Here is a 16,476-nt window from a genome sequence, read left to right on the forward strand (position 1 = left end):
CGGTTTGCGGAAAGTTATTCTCACGATGAGGAGGGGTTTTTGAAACGAAAATTAATTCGTATTTCGTCGTAGAGAGCGCTGCACAAATCACAGAATTCTGGACCTGAATATTTCTTCAGTTTCTTCTGTGTCTGAAATGTTCTTCAAGCTTCAGCCAGCTATTCGTGGCTGAGGTAAAACAACTTCGCCGATAGTGCTTTACCCATCAATGGTCACCATCCCCATGAAAACCTTATGGAAGTACCAGTAACAGGGAAATTTAAATTTCTGTATGGCGATATGACCGGAGTTGGTGTGAAATAAAGTGGTAGTCAATGGGAAGATAGTAACAGGAGAATTCAGAAATGGGCTGTAAACCCGGCATTTTATAGGACTCTAATTTGCATATTTCCAGTGATTTTCTTTCGTGCTACGTCCTCTATCGACAAAAATCTGAACTGCAGTAAAACCTCTCTTAACGGACAGCCCCTCAGATGCGGTCACCCTTCTTTTACGGCCAAATAATAATTTCCAGTTGTATAATAAAAATATGCATTTCAAATCCCCTGATTAACGGTCACCCCTGATTTACGGACGATTTTTTTTTGTCCCAACGGTGACCACAAAAGAAAAATTTTGCTGTAAGAGTAACATTTTCACAAACCGCTTTCAAATATATAATTCAATTCATAACTTCAATTTTTACGAGTTTTTAAACTATCTACGAATTTATAGGATACATCCTGTATATTGTGATTCAAATCTGTCAAAAACTAATCGAACTTTCAATGTTCTTCATAATCTATTACTATATGATTGTGTTTATATTTCGTTATTTCTATATATAGATATCTTCTTTGCCGAGACATGGAAGAATCATATTAATACATTGTATTTGCTTATTTCCTCAAGGGGCATAGCATATTCAGAACAGAACTCGAATGTGATAGTGGACTTCCACAGGTCAAACGCTGTCACGAAAGATGAGTCCTTATCTCCGGCTTCCCTGAGCCTTCCGCTAAGGAAGAAGCAGAGGAAGTTAGCTGGTGACAATCCAGGAACTCTGAGTGCCGTCGCGAAAGGCGTCAAGATGGCTGTCCTGGAATGCAAACACCAGTTCAGGAAAAGGAAATGGAACTGTCCAGCTACAGACCATCTCCGAGGAAGGAATATATTCGGCAAAATCGTTCAGAGAGGTGAGAATGCGACTTGATAAACACTTACACTAGTATAGTAATGCACAACTGGATACGAAAAGGTGTGTTCAAGAAAGAGAAAAATGCCCTCTTAACACATGTATGCAGTAAAACTCGGTTATAACGATATCTAACATTTCGCGAAATTTTGTCGTTATAGCCGAGTTGTCGTTACCGCCGAGGTCGACGCTTTCAAGACCTTTTTTTCGGAAAATATCAGATGCAATCAAATACTTTACATAAATTGTTGTTTCATTATAATTTGCATGACAAAATTTGATCGATAAATGGACAGGAAATTGCGATCATTATTATGGGGCATATCGTAAATTCTTGCCAAAAATGTTGCCAACTGTAGGCGAAATCACCAAATATTGCTTCTAGAAACCATCGACGAAAAATATAGGGATGCAGAAAATCTGCATAAATTCCAAATGTATTTCACAGGGGCAAGGGAAGGATTGAACACCACATTTTCATCATAAGCGAATACGGGGGCGATCGACCTCCCGTATTACTGGAATAGGTGGACAGTGGCGTTGAAGAGGTGGAGATTCGCCCCCCCCCCGTTCAGGGAAGCGTGTGTCCGTTTATGATATTCATTATTGCATAATTTAGGACAAAATTTGAAGGAAAATACCATAGAGTTCCGTGAAGGGGTCTTGTCAATGAGGAAAAAGTCAGAGCGTCAAACATGTAATAATTTTAATAATATTTTTTTTGGTTTTTTCAACATTAGGTATTAGAACAACAGACTAACATTACCTAAATGTGAAGAGCTGTAATTCTAGATATATTTTGGGAAAACACCAATTTTTTTTCCAGAAACACCAAAATTTACTTAATTTTAAGTAATTTACTTAATTTTAACGCACTTCATCGTTTTGCACGGAAACAAAAGTGAAGAAAAATGTGTCGCTATATCCGAGGTCATTGAAATTTCATCGACGTTGTAAACAAGGCTCATTAACATCATTCTCTATGGGAATCATTAACTATTGACATTATAACCGAGGTGTCGTTACAACCGAGTTTGACTGTAAATATTGTTTACAATACCTAGAAAAAAAAAAGAGAAGACACTCATTTTTCATTATTATTTTTTTTTTGAATGTCTAAAGTCTAAACCTTTTTCTTAAATCTTCCGTCCCTGACCTTTCGATGTTATGCTTTCCATATATACATCTTATATTTCAATGGAATCTAAGATCCCCTCCTCTTTTTTTCGGGGTCCACGATTCAGAATGGGTGATTGTTAAAGAAGGAGGAAGAGGAGGCGAAAGAAGAAGCAGAGAAAGAAAAAGTTATTTTCTTCTTAAGAGCATTTTTTTTTTTCACTTCAAACAATAAGGAAATAGTTTATCCCCTTCCAATAGCGGATACGTAGGCGTTTCTTAAACGTCATTAGCGATTTTCACGCTACAGAAAGTTATTCCAACCGTAGAAAAGAATCGAGGAAAAGTAGAAGAGAGAAAGATAGAAAAAAAGAAGAAGAATTTTGGGGTTCATGTCTATGAGTTTTGAACGGGGTATGGCTCAGAGCAGTAAGAATTTTTTTTTTGCTTTTCTCACTTAATTTGCACTTCGTCGTTTTTGACCAACGCCCGATTTCGTCTACTTTTCCTCCTTCGCCGAAGTTCTACATAAAAATGTTTCCCCTCATACTCCCTTTCCATTTTAAACCATGACCCCTTTCAGTGTATAATATCCATTCCCTTGAAGTGCAAAATAAATGGAATGTGGAGATGAAAAGAGAGTAAAGTAGAATCTTCTGCGAAAAAAAGAAAAGATTATCGAAAGTTTGTCTCCGTGGGGGTCTTGCTGCATGTGTATCGGATGAAAAAGGAGAAAAGAAATAAGGGCAATCGCAAACGCAGCGTAAACACCGCTAATAGCCGAGAATGTAAGCTACGCGATAGTGGATGACTTTAGTATTTAGATATGTAGAAGAAGAAAGGAAGGAAGGAAAGAAGAGGATTATGGCTTCGCAGATTCCAAAGAAGGTCTGAAGTGATTGGGGAAGCTCGCCTGAAATGAAATGCGTGTTCAAGAAGAAGAGGAGAAATAAAGGAATCGAGAGAAAGAAAGAGATGAGGAAAAGAAAGAGAAGATATAGACGCTTATAGAAGATATGAGAGGAGAATGAAGTGAAGGATAAAGATAAAGGAAGAAAAAAAAATATATAAATGCTTTCAACAGATGAGAAGGAAGCGAAAGATGAAGAGGAATGAAAAGAGGATGATAAAGCTTATGAGACGAAAAGAGGGAGAGAAAGAGAGGGTTGAAAAAAATGCGAGAGATAAATAAAAAAGGAAGAGAAGATGTCGTGATAGGAAAAACGGAGGAGCAGAGCACAGGCATTACGAGCGGAAAAATGATGAAATAATGAGAATCACAGAATGAGAAAATAAGGGGGAAGAAGAGAATCTCATAAAATAATCGGAACAGAGGAGAATCGGCTCACAGCCCTTATGAGCGGAGAATGATAAAATAAGGAGAGAGAGAGAGAGAGAGAGAAAAAGATGAAATTAAGACAGATGTGGGTAATAATAAAAAAAGGATATGCGGATAATTATGAAATAAGAAGAGATTCGAAGAAAGATGGAGCAGAAAAGCAGAGGAGGATAAAACACGAAGTGGTGGAGAAGCCGAGCGAATAATATGAAAATAAGGAGAGAAGCAGAGAATCATAAAATGAAGAAAGGAGCAGAGAATGACAAAACAAGAAGAAGCAGGGAATGATAAAATAAGAAGACGCAGAGAATGATAAATGATTGGAGTAGTGGAGAATTGGCTCACAGCCTTTACGAGCGGAGAATATAAAATATTAAGAGAAGTGGAGAATATAAAAGTAATAAGTGAAGCGGAGAATATGAAAATAATAAGCGAAGCGGAGTATGATAAAATAAAGAGGAAATCAGAGAATGATAAAATAAAGAGAAAATCAGAGAACGATAAAATAAAGAGAAAATCAGAGAACGATAAAATAAAAGGAAAAAATCGGAGAATAATAAAATAAAGAGAAAATCAGAAAAAGATAAAATAAGGAGAAAATCAGAAAAAGATAAAATAAGGAGAAAATCAGAAAAAAGATAAAATAAGGAGAAAATCAGAAGAAGATAAAATAAGGAGAAAATCAGAAAAAGATAAAATAAGGAGAAAATCAAAGAATGGCAAAATAAGGAGAACATCAAAGAATGGCAAGATAAGGAGACACGCGAAGAAAGAAAGGCAGAGAAGGATAAAATAATGGGAAAAGCATCGCATAATTGGATGAAAGGAAAAACAAAGAATGGTAAAATAAGAAGTGGAGCAAAGAATATAAAAATAAGGAGCGAAGCAGAGAAAGATAAAATAAAGAGAGAAGCAGAGGAAAAAGAAAAAATAAGGAGAGAAGCAGAGAATGATAATATAAATATTTAAAGAAAGAGTAAGGATTGAGAAAGAAAAACTGTAGAAAATTTTATTATAGACGTAAAAAATATAGATAGTGTTGATAATTGCTGATAGATGCAAAATGCGTATTTGTAGCACAGAATAAAACATGGTCTCATGCCAGTTAATTCATTCAGTAATAATCAAATGAATAATCAGACTATCCGAAATTGCACAATCAGAATTTGATATTTTTCCGATTAAATCTCAGAGGAAAAAGCAGAGAAATTTATTATAACGGAATGAAAATGGTTCGATATCATTTCATAAGATATTTATCGATGGCAATGGTATTTATATATTACAATAAAACATGGTCTCCTACAGCTCAAATCCCAAGTTCGACCGCTGAGATCAATATCTTGCTGAACTATCGTAAATTCCACGAAGTCCATACAGTTCAACGCCCCTACCAAAACAACAACACTTTATTTCCTGATTAAATTTTTTTTTTCAGAGATTCAAACACATTCAGAGAAAAATCAAAGTGGTCTCTTATTTCCTGAAATTAAATCAAACGAGATTCCATTTCATTGTAATTTCACGCCTTGGGCTGGAAATCACTTCCTAGTGTAAAGATGGGACGGCGGCTTTTAGTAATTTTTGGTTTTTTAGGGCTATCCTGCTTATTTTCTTATTGCTATTTAACTGATGGCGAAGATAATCTATATTTATGTATTTCTATATATATATTTATATTTATATATATTTGGCCAATTAGAGTTTCCACGAGCTAATATTAGAAACCAGCCGAGACACCTGATGCTAAAAAATTCAGTTTATTTTGGTTATTCTCAGAGATGAAACTGGAAAATGATACCGAGCTGCAAGGGGTTGTTATTACTATTATTATTATTACTACTTTACTGTATTCTTAATTAAGATATGTACCAATTATTGCGTCTGGAAGGGAACCTCTGAGCTAATATGAGAGAACTATATTTCATTCCGATGGTCTGCGTGTCACATTTGCAATTTATCTGTGTCGTGTACAAAATACGCGTGGCGAACGTCTCATTTTAAGGGTGGTTTTTACTCACATTTTGCTTCTCAAAATATTGATTGATGATAGAATTGTGATAAAAGAGCTTTCTGAAAAACTGTCGGAATTTCACCTTCGAGGGACATTTTTTCCTCTTCTATTCTATCGCAGGGATCGAAAATGGACGGGAGCAGGTGCAAAGATATACCTATCGTAATAATAATAATAATACCTTGGTCATCGCCGGTAGCACCCAGAGGACACTCGATGTGGGTCAAGCAATCTAATAACACCCTTGGAAATGCACAAAAAAATGTGAATTGCATTTTGTCTATACGCACACAGAGTAAATAACACCCTCCAGGATTGGGTAGCACAGTAGTCGAATCACTAATAATCACGTTTTTCCATTTTTCTATGATTAATGTACGTTATTTCAAGGAAATTCATTTTGAACTAGTTCGTAATATGGGTGCTGGGCAAAAAAAAAAGACATTCATTGCCCAGTCTCTATTTTTTTTCTTCTTGTAATGAGGTTCAAACACTTTTTGTTTCACCGTTACATGGCAATATCTAAATGAGATGAAGTCCACACATAAGTAGTAACATGAACACTTGATTCTGGAACTGCGGCGATTCAAGGCACTCCTCAAGGAGTGATATAAGACTGCCTAAATAAAAAATATATCAATATTGCCAGTAGTATTTATTCTATTCGTAGAACACTTCCTATGTATAAAACTCGAATCAAGTTCCAAACGTTCAAACATTTTCTGCTGTGCCTCAATCAACTTCTGCTTTGTCAATTGTAGTATCCAAGTTTAAACTCCTCAGAGGACTGTTTACAATTAGTGTTCTTAATCTATGGGTCGCGACCCAAACTTGGGTCGCAAGGTCTTCCGAAATAGGTTATTCAAATCCACTAACATCTAAGGATTCTTGAGCTATGGGCCACGACCGAAACGTGATTTGCCCCAAAGCAGAATGTGCGACGTACGTCGCAGAACAACCAGTGCTGTTGCAGAACAATCTGGAAGAATTTTAAGAATAGTGTAGAAAACGCTATTATGTATATGTGAATTTTTACCGCAGAACATTTTTAGTCAGCTGAGGGCTCGTTGCAGAACATCGCAAAACATTCTGCTTTGGGGGTGATTTGCATGGGTTCAGGAATGGGTCGTAATAATATAAACGTAGCCAGGGACTCTTGCTATGGGTGATATTGATAGGAACCGATATATACCCAGGCTGTCTCAAAAAAATGTAACCCCTTCCTCCCTTGTGAAAACCCTGTGTTAGCCTAGCGAGCCTATGCTACTACTAGTCAACCGTACATACACCTCGTACACATTCCTCTACGGGATTTCTAACGATTCGGTAAATGCCGGAATGTGCGTGTACGTGCTGTGAACCTAACATGAAGTTTGTTTCCGTGTAATACTTGTTATGTGTAGTGGTGCTATCTGTCATCAGTTTTTCTAAACACGAGTGAAGTGTAGTGATTGATTAATTGCATCGGTGTAGGCTTGTTGCTCTCTGTGGTGAGACTTTTTACCGGGGAGATTGGCTCGCATTTGCTCCTCGAAGTTGGGATCCATAGAACACCAACTTCAACCTACCACCGCTGCGGCGACGGTGGGGTCCTAGTCTATGAGGTGTGCTGTTATAAATAAATAGACTTATTGTGTCACTGGTTTCGCTAAAAAAAACCCATTTTCCTATGGGTCACGAAGCTGGTTATATTGTCGTTGATTTTGGGTCTTGGGTCAAACGTGTCTAATATAACCCATTTTAAATTTTTCTTAAACAAGTTGCTGGATTGCATGAAAAGAAGAGAAATGATTCAGGGAATATGTTCAAAGACAAATGCACTTTTTTTTCACAAAAAAGAGACATTGAATTATCGAAACATCGAATTTTGTGGAGAAAAAAGACCAACCTCGAAATCGCCATCTTTCTAACAGTGTCCCTAATATCGCATACATTTGAAATACAAAAATTGTTTCAGATTTGAAATTTGTAATGAGAAATAGCTGACTGTGGAAAAATGTTGATTATTAACTGATAAAGTACTTTTTATAACTTCCTAAGCCCTTAGATAAAATTTTATAGTTAGGCTGAAATTCACAAAAACCTGAATAATTACAAACATGAACCGACTCAAATTAACATTTGCTTGATCTATAAACATAAGAAAAACAATAAATGTAAAAGAATGCGGGAGTAATTCACACAAATACTGCAACGTACGATATTTTTTTACTATTTAGTGGTGTGATGTTAGACACATATTCTCGAAAAGAGGTGACCGCTTCAGATGGATTTCAAGCACATAAGATCCCAGAAACTTGGCCTGAATCAAACTAGGGAGAACGAGAGCGATGTTTTGATTATACATATTTCCAATTTTTTTTCTGATTATCTTTGTATTTTTAATACGTAGCTGAAGTTTACACTGAAAAATATTCCATGAGCCTGGAAAAAAATACAAAAAATTGCATAATCATCTCAACACACACATCCGCACTGTATCAGTGACAACTCAGAGCAACAAGTTAAGACAACAACTACGAAGCTACAGAAACTACATCACCTGAAAACAGGTATGTGATATTAGGCATGTTTCCCCTAATATCAACATTTAAGCTAAATTTTCTTTAGTACTTGATACAAATAGACTTTGGTCGCTTTTTCCTGACTTAAGGATCTTATTGACTTTTTCACTGATTTCTTTGATCAGGAAGAAAAAATAAATTAATTAGGAGTTTAGCCTTTAAGAATACCGAAACGCAAGATGCGAAATTTATTTTTATTTAGGGGTCTCTGCTTGGTTATCTCAAGAGTTTGTCTAGTTGCCAAGTAACGGAATACGTTTTCATGTAGTACTTTGTACTTAGTTGAATACAAGGTTCAGATCTCCGAGTCAAACCTGGGTCCGATTCCTGTGAAAAAAAATTTACATTCTAAAATTTAATTAAATAAATTTTCTTCCTTCACTATTGCATTTCATTTTGTTATTGGGAATTTGATTCAATTTATCATCTCTAAAAGACATTTTTTGTAGAAGTTAGAAAGAGAGTTGAATTACGATTTCAGAATTTGCAATACAGTCAAATCCCGTTTTAACGGATACCGTTATAGCGCAAATCTAGTTTCAACGAACACTTTTTTTTATCCGCCAGATAAGTTTACATAGGTACATTTTTAAATAACCTGGCATTCCTTTATAACGAAATTTCGTTATAACGAAGTGATTTTTACGGTCTCTTGGAGTTCGTTGTAACGGGATTCGACTGTATTACACATATCTAAAGCAAGTGAAGGTTATAATAATAATAATAATTAAATAACTAGTTCGGAATTCTCTTGAATTTTCATTCAGAGACTGGAATTATGAAAACAAACATATCGATTGTAATGCGAGACAATAAATCTGAGGAACTCATACCCACAAAAAAAATTCGAGTTCCAAAAAAAAAATCTTGGACTCATGCCACTTCTCATGACCGTCACACGAAGGTCATCTTTCGTTGCCAGAGCTTATTAGACAGGGGCTGATTTTGAACAGCTGGACAATGACATCCTTGCCGTAACTGGACAATGACTTCCTTGCCGTAGCTGGAATGACAATTCAGATCTTTACACAAACAAAATCTCACGATATAAAGAAAATTATTTCTTTGGTTTCGGTATCACGTAGGGGTGAAAGTATGTGCTGAAATCTGTTACATTACATCAACAAATATGAATGTCCTAAGACGAAACCACAATATTGTAGAAAGGAAAGAAATGGAAGTGTTCTGAAAAACTCCCCTTTTCTTCTCGCTGCACGTAACACTGCATTATGACTCGAAACAACTCTCTTCTAATTCAGGCCTTCACATTTTACAAGGTCAATATAACAATAACAAAGCTTTTAAAACATTGAAAAGTGAAAGGGCAAAAAGAAAAAAAAAATGGAGACATCACTGACAGCTAATCTTTTATTATTATTAGACATACATTTTTTTTTATTAAAAAAAAAAACAACGAAGCCTGTTTGCGACATAATAATTCATCCGAGTTTTTATTTATTACGCATGTATCTCTTCTTCTCTAAAGCGCAATATTCATGTTAATGGTGATAAGAAGTTGGGGAAAAGAAGAAGAAAAACGCATTCTTAAACTTAGCACAAAGAGTGGAAAAGAAAAGAAGTATATTCGGAGGAATAAGATGGCATTAAAACAGACAAGAAACATTAGAAAGTGATGCTGAGGGGAGGTCGGACATACGAGTAAAAGAGAAAAGAGACTCAAAGAAATGAAGAGTCAACACAGAGGGCGCATTAAACACTAGCTTATCTTTGACTTAGATAAGGTGTCAACTGCTCTAAACTAAGAGGATGTAATCTTAAATAGACGAGCGTAGAGCTTTCCATCCCTCCAACCACCTTAAGAGAAGCCATTTTGCTGCCATGAGAAGAGATTAGTTGAGTTGTGTGCCTCTTCGAATGGATCCCACGTTTGTGTGTTGCCACTAAGACACAACCAAAATATTCTCATGGTGGTCTTTTTTTTTTTTTTTTTTCTGGAATAGTGTCGACCTCAATTGTTCGCAAGAAAAGAATCTGAATGAGAAAAAAAAAATATTACATATGAAAGGGGATATTTGAAAAAAAACTCAAGAGAAGTTGATGAAGGCGGCAGCCACTTGTTGTAGTTGCTGTTGCATTGGTTGTGGTGGCGGCGGTGGCGATGGCAAGATCTTGATTGGACGCCATCATTCCTTTTCAGCTGGCTACTGAAGCCGGATTTGATGTTTGATGATAGAAAGTTTCTGGAGGGAGAAGATTTTTTTTTTTAGTTCTTTTTTTCTTTTGGAAAAGAAAAAGACAACGTTGCCCTCGTCAGCCGAGGACGTCATACGCGAATTCCTTAGCATCTGACATTCCAGGGTCCCTTGTCAAAAGAAGAGAATTCGTGATCTTAGACAAATGAGCCGGTTGAACCATTATCTGGAGGACCCCTTCTTATTTATAGATTTCTCTCCCTCTCTCCCTTTTTCAACTGAATTCGTGCCTAGGTAATTTAAACTGGTATAATAGGATTATTTGACGGTTATCTCGTCACAGTTCAAAACATCACACCATTACACTAATGCAAACCACATGAAAAGTTACGAAGTCCAGAAATTATGTTTTCCAAATTTTTAATACCATCAATCAACGAATTCAATTTAGAAAAAAAAATGGGAAAAATCGAATTCATTCACAAGATCAAAACTTGACAATTAAGATTTTTTATTTGCATTATTAATGTGCAAATAATGCATTATTTACCGTTACTGCGAAAATATAACAAGTATAAATTGCATTATTTCATTCCACAAAGTGTCGAACTCGGAACGATAATAGGAATGGTATCGCTCAGGGCTTTTGGTATTTGCTTGTGAACGCGAGAGGACAGTGATTGTCTTATACATCTAACGGTTCTCAAACTTCTGCCATCCACAGCTCTCTTAACATAATAATGCTTATCAATGGCTCCTTATAATGGATTAAAAAATAACCTTTTCAAAGCACTTAACAAACACACACCACACCAACGTCATCAGATCACTGCAATGCTTCCAGTAACCTCGACGCACACTTTGAGAAACACTGCCGTAATCGGTAGGCTGGTGTCAAACAACAAGAAGCCTTTTACTCTTTTTCTGTTTTAATAGACTGTTACAGGGCACGTATATCTTCACATAATGGAAAATTGGCTAATATCATAGTTAGGTACTTCTCTTATAGCACGTTTAACCCCTCAGCACCGTCTTACGTACCCGGTACGCACGATTAAATCACCGTGTGCCGCCGTCATATGTACTCGGCACATTGTGGCAGCCAACTGTATATCTTAATTTTTTAATTCATTCGAAGAGGAAAAATGTGGCTTTGTATAATCATAACTATTATATTATTTTCATTTATCATATTTTATTGGGAGTAATGAGAGTTTGCTGCTTAACACGTGCGGATCTGAGATATTACCGTAAAGAACATGTTGAGCATATTGAGCTAAAACGCCCTGTATAATTGCTATTGTGAATAACGTGTTTAAACACCTTTTGGCTAAAATTCTCTGTAAAATTGAGTTAGTACTTCTTTGTGACAGCCAGGAGGCTGTGTAATAAATTCGATTTTCTGGAGCCGTACAAGTGAAAAAAAAAGCAATTTTACTAAAGAAAATATCAAAGTCATACTACACATGGTGCATAACAAACAGTAGGGAATGCCATTTTACTGGCGAACTGTTGATATTAGACGTGCATTAGAAAAATTGGAAAAAGTTTCCACATATCGTTAGTACTCAGATATTTCATTCATGTTTCAAGGGGTTGTACAGTTATTAAAATATAAAAATTAACTTTTTATACAGTTCCCGTGTGCCCCAAAACTCAATTAGTAAGCTTTTGCCCTGTCTCTCTTGATGCCAACAAAAAAAATTTCACGTATCTATTCACTGAGATATTCGAAAAACGGAGTAAATTTTGGGAAAAACAGCGTTAAATGCGGTTTCTCTACAATTTTTCTCAATTTTTTTAATCCAAATATCTCAGCGAATACTGCACATAGAAATATGGATATTTTTTGTAGGCATCAAGAGAGACAGGGCAACAACTTTCTGATTGGATTTTTGAGCACACTGTGTGTCCGTATAAGAAGTTAATTTATTTTTATATTAATAACTATGCAACCCCCTTGAAATATGAATGACATCTAAGTACTACGCGTTATTTAAAAACTTTTCTAATGGGAAGTACGCCTCTCTAGGATCAATGGTTCGCCAGTAAAATGCCATAACTCCTGTTTGCTATGCACCCTGTATAATATTATAGACAAGACCTTATTCAATTTAAATCTCCTCTGACCTACGAGATGGGATTCATTTAAATCTTCCCCCGAGCAGAACTTGTCTGATGTTTTAGATCAGGGATTTTCGAACGTAGAGTCGAAATCCTTGATGGTACTAACCACTTTACGATCAATGACGTAATATTGCGTCCAAACGCCTTTGGAATAAAATCAAACAAGCTCTCTCTGTTTTCTTTCCTCTCTTATCGCCGTCAGGTTTTGTTGTAACCCTACGAGAGAAGTTGTTTTCTTTACCTTCCATTTATTTCTACACAATTATCAGTGACTTCCCCCCCCCCATATGTTGTATCCTTCTACTACTATATACGTATAAGAGCAAAAGGGAACTGGTTGGAGAGGTGGAAAGAGAAATCTACTACGTATATAACTACTACTACTACTACTACTACTACACTCTCTTATTTCTATCTCTTATCTGCACTTATGTATTATACTGTTTCTTTCGTTTTTTTCCCCTTCAACTTTTTTACCTTTCTCTAATATGCGGTTAGTTTAGGACGAGGTTACCAAATTTTTTTCCCATTCGCCAAATAGAGATCATCAAATTTCTCGCCGACACCTTGTAAGCGAAGCGGTTAAAGCTGTTCATCGGAACCCTTGATGGCATTAAGGCTGTCAGCGGAACTAAAAAAAAGAAAAGTGTGTCCCTACTGTCATCTCAATAGCATATCATAGCCCCAGGGAGAAATGAAAGAAGGCTTAGTCACCAGCTCTTGATCAAGGGCATACGCAGGACCAGGATTGGCAATTGGGGGGGGGAGCACAATAGGCTTGGGGGTACAAAAATAGTCTTTTCAAGAAATTTTGAGTTACCACCCTTCAAAAAGTATTGAAATTAACAGAAATTTTGGTTTATAATAAATATAAAAGGTATTTTCTTTCGGATTAATATACATATTTATTGTCATAAATCATTTCGCCAGATCTTATCGTGGAATCCGTCCGTAATCCTAGGGAGTGTTTGAGCATGCGAGTGATCTGAAGAGTGTGTGAGCATGGGAGGGACCCAGAGAGTGTTCAAGTATGTGAGTGACCTAGAGAGTGTTCAAGTATGTGAGTGACCTAGAGAGTATTCAAGTATGTGAGTGACCTAGAGAGTGTTCAAGTATGTGAGTGACCTAGAGAGTGTTCAAGTATGTGAGTGACTACAGAGACATATTTACGGGGGCCTATAAGGGCTGTAGCCTAGGACGGAAAATTTGGGGAATGAGTGATCAAGAAAACTAGACTAGAATGGGAGAAGGGTGGCCAAATTTGCATAGCCCACAGGCGGCAAAACGATAAATGCGCCTATGAGGTGGATACACGATCCAAAGTGCTTGGAAACACAAAGATTGGCATTTTCTTCCCATTTACCTCATATTTAAAACGAATAAAATATTCGTAATGGTCGCGAGAACTCGGGGGGGGGGGGGGAACTGTAAATAATCGCGAGGGAAGATAAAGCAAAAGAAAGAAGAAGAAACAAATTATAAGAAGAGATGGAAGAAAGAGGAGAAAAAGAAAGAAGTAAAACGCATGTATTTGATCGAATCACTGTTTAACAAGCTTCTCCTCTCTCCAACCAAAAGAGACGAGCAAATTATATAAGTAGAGGTTGTCTGTGGATTATACCGCCCTCCCTGTTTAGAAACTTGAACTGAAACGCCTGGGGTGACGACGATCCTTAACTTTCATATCAATGGCGGCGAAATTGACGACCCTCTACTGTGCCTATTAACGATGTAATGAAAAAGGATGGAAAAAACAAAACAAAATGGCTGGAAGAAAAAAATGGTTTCGAGAATAGATGACAAAGCTTGGGACCATCAAAGATCTTTAATATTATTTAGCATTCTTCAAAATAGAGGGTGTACCATAAATCCGTAAATATAGTCGAATCCCGTTATAACGAACTTCAAGAGACTGGAGAAATCACTTCGTTATAAAGAAATTCCAGGTTTTTGCATTGTGCCTAAGTAAACTTAATTTGGGCATTAGAAAGGTATTCGATAAAACGAGATTTTCGCTATAACGGTATTCGTTAAAACGGGATTCGACTGTAGTTTAAAAATTGAAGGAATTGGTGTATATTTAAATGTGGTTTGGGAATAAATTAATCTAACCAGAGGGGATTCTTTTCAGTATAAAAAAAAAAAGGATCGAATTTTTGTCAGAAAATATAATTTTCTACCAAAGTTTATTGAAGGTAGAGAGCGCTGCACAAAACAAAATTACTGGGGATATGCAAGTCAGAGTCCTGTAAAATGCAGGGTGTATGATGTATGATTAACAGCTTATTTCTTAATTTTACTGTTACTGGGCACTCACATAAGGTTTCCAAATTGGTGGATAAAGCACTATTGGTGAAGTTGTTTTACGTAAGGCAGGAATCACCAACTGAAGCTTTATGAACCTTTCGGACGCAGAAGAGAGAGAGAGAGAAGTTCAGTCCAGTCAGGTCGATACGAGTCCTTTATAGACAAAAATTTGAACTAATTTTTTTTTGTTTCAAAAAGAAACCATCTGCCTTCGTGAAAATAACTTTCTTGCAAACCGCATTCAAATATAACAATTCATTCAGTATTTACGAATTTAATTAGTCATCAAACTAATAGGCATTTCTCCAGTTAACATATAAATAAATTATGAAAAGATTTTTCTTAAATTTGAAATTTTCAATATCATTAATTTGATAGAGATGAATATTTATGTATCACATGGTATATTTCATAGAATTTAATTGATATCATAGTGATCAGCATTTAAATATTCACTTCTTTTATAATTTTTAATACTTTATAAAATAACGGAATACAAGTATTGAAGTTTTAACAATGTTAAACATATCGTTTAAGTGATAAAAACTAAAAAAAAAGAAGTGTCTAGGTGTTTTTTCCCAAAATTTATTTAATAAACTAAAAAAATGAAGCATATTTTTTTTTTGCCAGTAAATGTGAATTAATACAATTTATTTAAAATAAAATTACGAGAAAAAGCCCATATTTCATGAAATTATTATTTTCAGGGTGGAAAAGCTAAAAAAATTGAAAATTGTCAATATATAATTAAATTTTGAAGGGAGAAAACTACACGAAGCATTCAGAGATGCGATTCCAATTATCGGAATGAAATGTAGTTTTCACATATTCAGAGACTCTTTTATACGGACTGATTGATACACATCTGATTAAGAATACAATTTAATTCATTTAGTTTAATAAAACTTTCTTGGAAAAAAAATCTTTGTTTCCACTACAGGAGCCATTGGTGATTGTTGACAGATACGAAAATAAGCATTGTTAATGACCATTTAGAGTGGGCACTCAAATGGTCGGTGTTTTCGCCTCTTTCTCTTTTAATGCAGCAGACGCAGCAAGGCAAAGTGACCAGATGTCCTTTCAATGTTCCCATCGTTATATCTGGACCGTAGGGAAGTCCATTGAAAACATTTGACAGGGTACAAGTCTGCAAATACTGTAAGAAACATGTACAGCATCAGTTGTTTTTTTTTTTTGGAAAACTTTAGCAGAACTGAGCTCAATACTATCTATTTTGTTTGAATTATAGGAACCAATCTCTCTCTCTGCAAAGCAATGAAAAGATTTTCTCACAAAAAAAAGTTACATTTTTTTAAAATCTTGAAAAGAATATTTTGAAGATCTTACTCACTTGAGTTTTTAATGTAATTTCATTCATTGTAATTTCAATCTGTATAAAATTTTGTCTCATGCAGGTTTCTTTAGAATATTTGACATGTTTTTATACCCCGGTATGCTATATTCACTGCGCATGTACGAGCATCATTTTTTTTGTAAGAAAAGAAATACGATAAACATGTTGGGGTAAATCGAGAAGCTATCCATTCTTAGAATAAGACAACCATAAGTATTCTTTATGGGCATTGTATAATATTTTATCATGTGTATATATTGTTTGTAATTTGTGTTAATTGCATTTTTAATTGGATTGCTGTATTTTTGAAATATATGACATCCATATT

At 35.6% G+C, this 16,476-nt stretch overlaps 1 protein-coding gene across 2 annotated transcripts in view; it reads left to right on the top strand.

Moving 5' to 3' along the window:
- LOC149076930 (protein Wnt-1-like) overlaps positions 1-16,476 on the top strand; it is a 72,337-nt gene that overhangs the window by 36,775 nt on the left and 19,086 nt on the right. For both annotated transcript variants that reach the window (XM_089244651.1, XM_089244652.1), the window contains exon 2: positions 892-1,175. In XM_089244651.1, coding sequence (XP_089100777.1) covers positions 892-1,175 — 284 coding nt within the window. The remainder of the gene's footprint in view (positions 1-891; positions 1,176-16,476) is intronic.

Source organism: Pholcus phalangioides, unplaced genomic scaffold, assembly GCF_987345545.1.
Source record: "Pholcus phalangioides strain wild (caught in Gottingen) unplaced genomic scaffold, Ppha-v1.0 ptg000015l_1, whole genome shotgun sequence".
Taxonomy (NCBI): Eukaryota; Metazoa; Arthropoda; class Arachnida; order Araneae; family Pholcidae; genus Pholcus; species Pholcus phalangioides.